Genomic DNA, 9,803 nt, shown 5'->3' with positions numbered 1-9,803 from the left:
ATACTGTAGGATTCTCACATTGAGGATACAATCCATACAGCCAGACCCGGGGGGAATGCAGTAATCATGATCAGAAAAGTTGGCTCAAGATCAGAGAGTATAGCCAACCAAGAATCTTCAGAATCATTGTAGGGAACTTGGAACATGGCATTTAGAAAAACCGCTCACCAAGTCAGTAATTAGATTCAGCCAAGTCTAGAATGCAACCACAGGGCTTATCAAGAGGTCTTCCAATCAGCAATATGTAATTCAAATTAGTCTGTATTACAACAATGTCTCATTAATATATACAATTGCAACAGAAGAATGACAAAATAAAATCAGTTAGAGATCGAGACATTTGAATTCAGATAAAAAAAATCCAATCACCAATTCTTTAAAGACACAGAAAAAAGGTTTTTGCTTCAGTTATGAATGCTGAACACAAAGATAAGATAGCTCCGTTGTTTACACATCAGTGCATGAGATCTTTTCTCATGGGTGGTTAGAAGATAGAAAGAACAATGCCATTGCCAAGGCCATTGTTTATTGAATATTGACGAATAAATATGACCAGTTAACTGGGAAAGACGTTGCCCAAGCCAATCAAAATTACAACATATGTTATGATACAAACAAGACAAAAAGAATGATCATCAGAGTTCTTTTCACTCTGACTTGCTGCTATAACATCCCTGAAAAGGCTGATTTGATGCACAATGAGGTTGCTTGATCATCTCCTCTGGAAGTTAAGGTACTTGATACCATAAGCAAAGACAAAGAAGAAGAGGAGGACCCAACCAACATGAGCAACGACAACTGGTATGAGGAAGTCGTGGTCATAACCCCAAACCCTTTTAAGGAATAGATCTAATCTTTCTATGCTTCCATCAGAAAGTTCGACAAACTTATCCTTCCGGTCACCGAATTGAGATGATTGGACACCGTAAATTGTCCAAGCAATTGGAGAACCCCAATAGTACCACCTCCACCATATCGGGAGTAGCTGCAAATTTAAGAATGAATATTGTCATACTCAATTTTACCTGGTTTACCAATTGAACGCCTAGACTTTCATGCATAAGAGAAACTCCTACATTAGCAAACTTTTTTCGAACATATTCATATTTCTAGAAATCTATTTAAATTATAAAGAATGCCACCTAATTTGGTATATTCGAAAATCACATATCTTCAACAATCCTGGGTATGAGTAAGCACAATGAAAATAATAATAAAAAAAGAGAGAAAAGAAATTAAAACATACCGGTCTAGCGAGGAGGAAACCGGAGAACAAATTCCAGAAACTCATGAAGAAGGACATGACAATTGCAGCGATTTGATGGCCAGGAGTTAGGGCAACCACCATCATTCCATACATTGACATGTACGTAAAACACATGAATATAAAGTAGTAGAAATACAAAAATTTCTCAACTTTAAATTCATAGCCGATCATGGTAAATAGAAGAAGGGAATAAATGAATGTTTGTATAGCAACATAAATCGTCTCAATGGCCACCTACATCACAATAGTTCATAAAAAGTTAATAAATAAATAACAGAGCAGAACGTATAATTTGGTGTTTGGCAAAAACGAATACAAAAGTGAGTCTCTGTTCGAATATCTTACCTGAGCAAATGCATAAGGCAACTCTGAATACATTCCTGCTGCTCTTTCTCGGTAGAAAACTGTTCTCTCAATCGCAACCACAGATTGCACAGCAGAAGCATTTCCCGCTCCAAGGAAAAGAACAGCAGAATAGGTTGCTCCCAGAAGGTTAATAATATCTTGTTGTTTATCTCTGTCGACAAATCATATGTGTGAGAACTCTAGGAGACAACATGTACAGAAAAAGGAGTGGGATCCTCTACAATTTTATTCAAAACAAAAACAATTTTATGGAGGTCTAAACCCAAATTGGAGAAAATTTGTAACTGGGTCGCATATTAAAAGAACACAAAAAAAGAATTGACAAATGGAGCATTATAATAAGTTGAAGTTCTTAAACTTACAACACGTTTCCTTTCTTCCAGAAGATGACGCCAAAAAGTACGCCGATGACTATTGTGTTGAAAAACCTGATCGCATTGTACTGCGAATTCCTCCAGTATGACCAGTGTTGTTTCCAAAAGCAAGCCTTGCATTGAGTTGGGAAGCTTTGCGAGTATTGGGTGGGGAAGTAGAGGTCCTTGGAGCCTGGGAGTGGTGTGCTCAATTCCTTGATAAGTTCTTGAACGCTCCTGGACAAGTGACCACAAAATTAAGAATTAATATGAGATTTGGACAAATAAAAATGAAAATGATATACTAATACACTGTACATACCTATACAGCTCAGAGTTCGCATATATTTCGGCAAAATCAACGTTATTTTGAGCCTCAACTGCAGCAGAGCTGACCTCTAACATCCATGTAGCAGGGTTGTAGCCGTCTTTTATCTTGGGAACTCCTGGAATGGCCTGCAAGAGGTTTTCGATATAGTAACTATTTCCTTCGCTCCAAATCATTATAATTTCATTCAGAGCAATTCAATCATTATAAAGAGGCATCCAAACTATCGAGAATGCAGCAACAATATAATGGTCAAGAACTAGGATTGAACTGAACACTAAAGGTAAAGCATGTATAAAGTTACCTCAAAATATTCAACAAGTTTGTGAGACCGATCACCAAGAGGTCCAGCATAAATCACTTGTCCTCCTCTTTTCATTAAGAAAAGCTGCAACGGATAACAAAATCAAAGTGAAATATAGCACATGACATAGTGAACAATATTAGAGATTGACATATCTTAAGAAATGAAAATACCTCATCAAAAGCTTCGAAAATGTCAATGCTAGGTTGGTGAATGGTGCAGACAACAGTTCGTCCAGTATCGACGGTGTTTCTTACAGTACGCATAACAATGGCAGCTGCTCTAGCATCAAGCCCTGATGTTGGCTCATCCATAAAGATAATGGAAGGATTTGCAACCAATTCTACAGCAATGGTCAGCCTCTTTCTTTGTTCAGTTGAAAGTCCATCAACTCCTGGAAGTCCAACTAAAGCATTCCTCAAGGGGTTAAGCTCCACCAAGTCCATAACTTCATCAACAAACATCTATAGCCAACAAAATCAGAGTCAACTACGTAGCAATCTCCACCAAGTCCATCACAAAAATTAATGGTTCACCAAATGATATACCTTTCGTTTGCTTTTGTTGACATCCTTAGAAAGACGTAGCCAGGCAGAGTATAGCAGAGATTCATAAACAGTAACATATGGTGAATGAATGTCGTTCTGTTCACAATAACCGCTAACCCGAGCAAATGTGGCTTGGTTTTTTGGATAACCTGAGATACTAATACTTCCTTCTATATATCCACCAGTCTTTCTTCCAGCTAAGACATCCATCAAAGTAGTTTTTCCAGCACCACTAACACCAACTAATGCAGTGAGAACTCCTGGCCTGAATGCCCCATTAACATCTCTTAGTAGTTGCAGTCGGTTCTCTTCAATACCTTGGGTCTTCATCTCCTGATAATGAAGCAAATTTGTTACTAGTAATAGATACAAGAATGCCAATTTTGAGTCGCTGCTAAAGTTGATGGATGTTGAAGATGCATTTATTAAACTCAAATTTGAAGCCTTTACACTTTTTAGTTCTGTTTCTCTTTTGATACAAGTTATCACACTGATTTCCAGAAATTGAAAGCTTAATTTGTGGAGATATAAGAAGGACCATTTTACCGCAGGCATATCCACATAGTAGTTCACATGGCTGAAAGCGAGTGAAAGGGGCTGGAAGGGCAACACCATTCCTCGCTTGGCTTGTCCATTTGAAGTTCCTTCTGCATTTCTCACTTGCATATCAATACCTGAAGGAAATTTGCAAGTAGCCATGCTTATATTTGTGGGGTAATTCATAATTTATAAATACAAAAAGAATCCTTTCAAGTAAAAGGATCCAAGTCAAGTTATACAAAAGACACCACATGGTATTCCAACCTTCTGTCAATTGTGGCCTCCTCTTGGTTTCAGAATCATCCTCCAGAATTAGACCTTTGTTGTCGCCAAGGGCTAAAATGGGTTATACATAGAACAAATAGTCAACACTTGAATCCATTATCATAACAATAGATAAATGATGAAATGAAATTTATTTTACTTACGGTTCAAGTAGGTGAGTGCTGCAATGAACAGCCCATTGAAAAGAAAAGAAAACCCAAAAAGCGCTCCAACACAAATCCAATACCAATATTCTTCAGTGTACAGGCCTCTTTCTCTGAGAAGGGCTTTTCCGAGAGTAGGCTGAGTGGAGGTGTTGCTGGGGAGCTGTTCCAAGGAGAAAAAAAAAGTTGTTGTTAAACTTGAGAACTTGAGCCAGATCAAGGAAGATTGAACCTTAAATTGTTATTAGTAATGTATAGGATGAAATCAACTGAGATTTAAGATGACTTACGCCGCCCCATCTTTTATCAAGAAATTCATTAATAGCAATTGCATTTTGTCCATACATCATAGGTGAGACATAGTAGCCCCAAATCATCCATGACTGGATGTCATCTGCACAAGAAGATGAGAATAGTTTAAACAATTTGAAAAATTATAGCAGTCTAATTGATACAAGCATTGAATAGAAAAGGAGACTGACCTTTAGCAACAATATAACCTCCTAGGATAAATACCAATAACAGTGTAAATGAACCAATTGTGTTAGCAACCACATCTGATCTTCCAAGCGCTGCAATGAAACGGAAGAGGGAGAGTGCCATCTGACTTATACCAATGAAAGCCAATAACTGTTTGAAGAACCTAAACATATTGAACATACGTCAGACAGAGAAACAACCACTATTTTTAATTTTAAACCTCACATCTAGCCATATATAAAACATCTGCAAATGATACCAGTAAAGTAGTAATAGAGTAACACTCACCTACTAGGATCAGGTGCAAATCCTATGGTGTAATAGGTAAAAATGATCCATATCGCAGATTCCAACACTGAAACAGGAATTCTGGTCACCCAAATGGGCAAGGCAAAAGCCCACGCTGGATAGAACAAGGCATCCCTCTGTTTAAAGAACACTGGAAGCCGGAAAACTGTCATTGCAAGCTCTGCCACTCCATTAAACATGACGTTAATGAGACTGAAAAACATTGCCCCCCAATACTTTGCTGAACCATTTAGATCCCCAGGTTTCATTTCTGTTCTTAAGAATACGGTCAAAGCAATTGTAGCCATGATGGCAATCTGTGTAGTTTTGAATATGTACACAAAAGAGTTCCGCTTCATTAGGAGCCATTCCCTTGCAAAGCATGCTTTGAAGAGCTCCTTATTGGATATTCCATACTTTTCCTTGACCAAAGCAGCAGGATGGGCATGCCTTTTATCATAAGGAACTCTTAGTTCTTCCCCAAGCCGTTGGCCAACATGGAAGGAGCTGAACGCCCGAGCAAAATCAGATACTGTGACTAATCTGTAAGGTTGGTTCTTCTTACACCAGTATTGTTCCTGGTCCTTCCTTGAGGTCACTTCTTGCAAGAAGTCTGCAACACCTTTTCTGTCAGGGCATTTGAATCCCATATATTCAAAGAACTCGAGGACATTCTCACGTGGGCCTTGATAAACAATCTGACCCTCGGAAAGAAGGATAATATCATCAAAAAGATCGTACGTCTCAGGTGCAGGCTGCAAGAGAGAGATGACCATTGACACATCCATGATGTGAACCATCTGTCTCATGTATTTGATAATCTGAAAGGTTGTGGAACTGTCCAACCCTGTTGATATTTCATCCATGAAAAATGCTTTTGCTGGTCCAACCAACATTTCTCCTGCATTCAGTGAAACCCCCTCAAGTTATTACTGGAAATATATTTGACATTAGTTATCATTCCACAATTTCCATGCAAGCAAAAAATGGTCAATATGTATTCAGCGAAAGATAAGAAAGCATAATCATCATGGAACAAGTCGCATACCAGTCGTGACACGCTTCTTTTGTCCACCGGATATTCCCCTTCTCATGTCATCACCCACCATAATATCAGCACAGATGTCTAATCCAAGTATCTGTTAAAAGAATCAGATACAATCAGGCTAGCTTGTACAATATACACCAGAGCAATAAACAATGAAGTCTTATGTTTGAATCAACAGACCTTGAGGACATAATCTGTGATCAAACTTGCTTCCTGGCCCGCCACAGATGTGGCTTTCATGTATGCATCAATCGCAGGATCTGGTTTGATACCTGCATCTTTCTCCCGTCTAGACAACTCTGTTAGTATATCATACCTTGTTCCAACTCCTAGGCAACGTCCGGAGAAATCGAAGGTTTCACGAACTGTCATCTCACCATAATGAAGATCATGCTGGCTAATATAAGCAGAGGTTCTCTGAGGTACAAATTCGTTAAATTCATGGCCGCAGTAAGTCACCTTCCCAGTTACCTGTTTTAGAGCACAAGTTGTCAACAAATTACCAAAAAAGACGTTTAGGCACATCAAATACAGTTTACATAAACTGGCAAAAGCTGAGACAAACAGAATGACAAATTACCCTAAGATCCCTATCTAGTTTGCCAGAAAGTGCTTTTAGCAATGTTGTTTTTCCTGATCCCGGAGGTCCAAGAAGAAGTGTCATCCTGAAAACAGACAAAACAACAAATTACTTTGTTTAGGATATGTGAACCGACTAGTTCTACAACTTTTATCATTCATTATATAATATTTTTTTAACGAACTAATATGTGAAGTTTATTGGTATAGCAGTACAAGTCCTGGCCAGAGATTATTTCTAGCTGCCAAATTAATGTGCATACCTTGCTGGTTTGACAATACCACTAACATCTTGTAGTATCTTAACAACTCTTTTCTTGGATGGTGAAAGACCAACAAGTCCCAGCAGTCCCTGATCACATCAATGGTAATTTAGAAATCCATAGACGTACTCAAAGTAGGCACACAAGACAAAGAAGTACTGGGAAATGTCTTTGCAATACCTCTATTGTGTTCAAGGTGGAATTCCATAGAGTTGGAAGTGCTCTGGTGCCTACAAACGCATCTCCATCTATTGATAAATTCTGGAATCTAACCTCAACTTTAGGAATATCGATGCCAACCCTGTTCGCCAAGTTATAAAGCAAAATTTAGGCAACAAAAAAATTTTCAACTTGGCTTGCAATAAAACCAAGCAAAATACATCTCTGAACTTCAGGTATACTAAGCTAACAAACTACAAACATTCAAGTTCAAAGTAAACTTAAATTCCAAAATCAACACTATTTCTTTGCATACAAATTATGGGAAAGAGAAATAAACCTGTCATTTCTGGCCCTGAGCTTCTTCAAGAACTTTTCATTATCCTCCTCAATAACCTTGAGTATGCTCTCCATCAACTGCTTCTTATCTTGATCCCCAAGATGCGCAACGTCAACTTCTTCAGCCACAACCCTTCCATTGCTCATCACATTCCTCAACATGCCTCTCCTCATCCTATCATAAGTCGGCAACCGCTCTATGGCGGCCCACTTGAGCTCCTCCTCCTCGTCCAGCGCCGGCTGCCGGACGCTCCGTTGGAACACGTCCGGCGCGTTCCACATTTCTCGGACACTAGTCGACCGCCAGCTCCTCCGGCTGCTCGACAGCGAGCTCCTCCGGCTGCTCGACTGCCTTATTAAGTCTTCTCCGGCCATTGCTGCCGCCGCCATTTTTTTGGCGGGAAGAAAATCAACTCACTGAAGTTGGTGTTGGTGCAACCCAAAATGGGAAAGTGATCAAACCTCAACAGTACGTAGCCGGAACTTGGGGACTCCCAAGTTGAAAGTGATCGTTTTTTCGTCTGAAAGTACTTCAGACTTTGGGTGAAGAATGAGAATATGAAAGAAAGAGGAAGAGACGTGTTGTTGTTGTGAAGAGTTTTACGCGTGGTTTATATAGAGAAAGGGAAGAAGGAGAAGTCGAAATGCGGGAGTTCATTTTCTCCGCGAATGGTTTAAATTTCAAAGAAACAGAAGTTTCTTCTCTGTAACACAAAGTCTTCGGTCAAGCAAGACAGCAAGTATCGAATCAAAATATCACATATCCTGCCAGCGCCGCAGCCCCGCTCAGATTAGTAGCAGCCGCTTTACCATTAGAAGTGGGTCACGGAGAACAACAGAGGCAAAATACAACACACGAGTTTGAAAATTCACTTGGTTTGTCCAGTAGCATAATTTGTTCAGTAGAAATTAAAGTTATTCAAATCTTCAAAGTTCAAAACAAATTAATTCAAACTTCTAGAAAGTGAGTTCAAGAGTCTTTTTTTTATTTTTTTATTTTTTTGAGTAGAAACGAAAACTTTATTCTCAAGCTGGTAACATTACAAAGAAATCTGCCGAAGATAAATATAAGTTTCATACACATAATGTTACACTTACACACGCATGTTTTCCCTGAAATACATAGAAAAATCACAGAATACATAATAAAATTAAAATTAAAACCCTCATACTCCCATCTGACTGGCGATTACCTTGACTACATCAAAATATCTAGTTGATTTTTTAGCTTTATGGGGCAAGTGACTCACAACTGTTGTCAAGAGTCAAAACAATATCCTTCTCGGTAAGAGCAAGTTCACCCGTTGAGTCACCGGGTCACCTACTATTCACTGCTTTTTAGTGTATATTTGCATTCTCTGGGTCACGAAATACACTGTGCTCGTGACCCAGGGCACGAAATACACTGTGCAGGTCACCATGGTGACCCAGAACACTGTATATGGTGACCCAGGGCACGAAATACACTGTGCTCGTGACCCAGAGGGTGAAATTAACACTAAAAAGTAGTGAATAGTGGGTGACCTGGTGACCCAACGGGTGAACTTGCTCTAAGGGGTGATTCCTTCCCCTTCCCCTTCCCGTTCCCCAATATCGAGGCATAAGTCGGTTCTTTCTTTCTTTTCTGGTTAAGGAGCTTGCCGAAACCGATTTAACAATAGCAGGAACAATCTCCCTAGTCAGCATGCCATCCAAACCAGGTAAGACATCCTCCACTCCCAAATTAGGAGGGGATTCCTCATCTATAGTCCTCCCCTTTTTCAAGGGTGCGTCCAAAGAATCGGAGCTCGGGCGCTTTCCCAAACCAGGGCTAGTAAAATCCGGAGGTGGGAAGGGCTTAGCGTATTTGAACCCCCTGAGCAGCGGCATTCCAGGGAGGCAAACAAGGTCGCACCGGCTTGGGCTTTCCGGTCTTGGTCGAGCGACGAGCTGTAGCTGCCGGCTTGAAAGTGCAGCGCGTGGTCTGACGTTGCTTCTCGTCGGTGGATTCGGATTGACCTGCAGGTTCGGCGGTCCTATTTTTCCGGCTTGGGTCGTCAGACCATGCCGTGCTGGAAGGGAAGGTCGCCGGAGTTGACGGCGGTGCCATTGCAAGCGGGCTGGCAAAGATCTGAAGCTCCTAGCAGCCTTCTTGCCTAGGCTTGGGCTTCTAGCTCTAGGCCTGGGCCACGTGGGTTCAGTTTAAGGACCCATTTGAGTGTGTCTGATTCTATTTCGAATTGGGCCAGGTTGGAAGGTATCTTGACACCCTCATTCATTACTTAGTGCATTGGGATGGTCTTGGCCAGAGAATTTGACCTCTTTAGGTGATGGGGGGGCTTTTAAGATTTCTAAAGTGTCAGTCGTAATTCTGATAATGTTTATACGAAATTGGTAATTATCTGAAGTTGGAGTGGAGAAAACGGCTTTTGAATTTGTTTGTTGGGAAGTAGCTTTTTTTTCATACCACAATTACGTGCCTAGCGGATGGAGGGCTAGAAGATGTTTTTTTTTTCTTTTTCAAAAGACACGGA

General features: G+C 40.2%; 1 protein-coding gene across 1 annotated transcript; it reads right to left on the bottom strand.

Moving 5' to 3' along the window:
- Positions 1-345: 345 nt before the first annotated feature.
- On the bottom strand, positions 346-7,878 carry LOC112201710 (pleiotropic drug resistance protein 2). Its single transcript, XM_024342619.2, has 20 exons — positions 7,292-7,878; positions 6,973-7,093; positions 6,793-6,881; positions 6,531-6,615; positions 6,131-6,421; positions 5,951-6,041; positions 4,903-5,803; positions 4,617-4,777; positions 4,425-4,528; positions 4,135-4,297; positions 3,971-4,042; positions 3,713-3,840; positions 3,167-3,499; positions 2,792-3,082; positions 2,619-2,702; positions 2,309-2,442; positions 1,996-2,223; positions 1,613-1,784; positions 1,247-1,501; positions 346-985 (listed from the first exon to the last, which is right to left on the bottom strand). Exons 1-20 carry the CDS (start codon positions 7,678-7,680, stop codon positions 713-715), a joined length of 4,365 nt encoding a protein of 1,454 aa, XP_024198387.1. The 5' UTR covers positions 7,681-7,878; the 3' UTR covers positions 346-712.
- Positions 7,879-9,803: the final 1,925 nt, after the last annotated feature.

The sequence above is a fragment of the Rosa chinensis genome, chromosome 5 (assembly GCF_002994745.2).
Source record: "Rosa chinensis cultivar Old Blush chromosome 5, RchiOBHm-V2, whole genome shotgun sequence".
Classification (NCBI taxonomy): domain Eukaryota; kingdom Viridiplantae; phylum Streptophyta; class Magnoliopsida; order Rosales; family Rosaceae; genus Rosa; species Rosa chinensis.
The sequence above is the reverse complement of the archived record's forward strand: the minus strand, read 5'-3'. Positions and strand labels throughout refer to the sequence as shown.

What these genes read in the sequence shown, in the direction of transcription:
- LOC112201710 (XM_024342619.2), bottom strand. Translation starts at nt 7,680, where the DNA reads ATGGCGGCGGCAGCAATGGCCGGAGAAGACTTAATAAGGCAGTCGAGC. An exon ending in AACTTGTTGAATATTTTGAG is followed by an intron (nt 2,443 to 2,618) that starts GTAACTTTATAC and finishes AACCTCTTGCAG; the next exon opens with GCCATTCCAGGAGTTCCCAA. An exon ending in GTTTCCTCCTCGCTAGACCG is followed by an intron (nt 986 to 1,246) that starts GTATGTTTTAAT and finishes TTAAATTTGCAG; the next exon opens with CTACTCCCGATATGGTGGAG.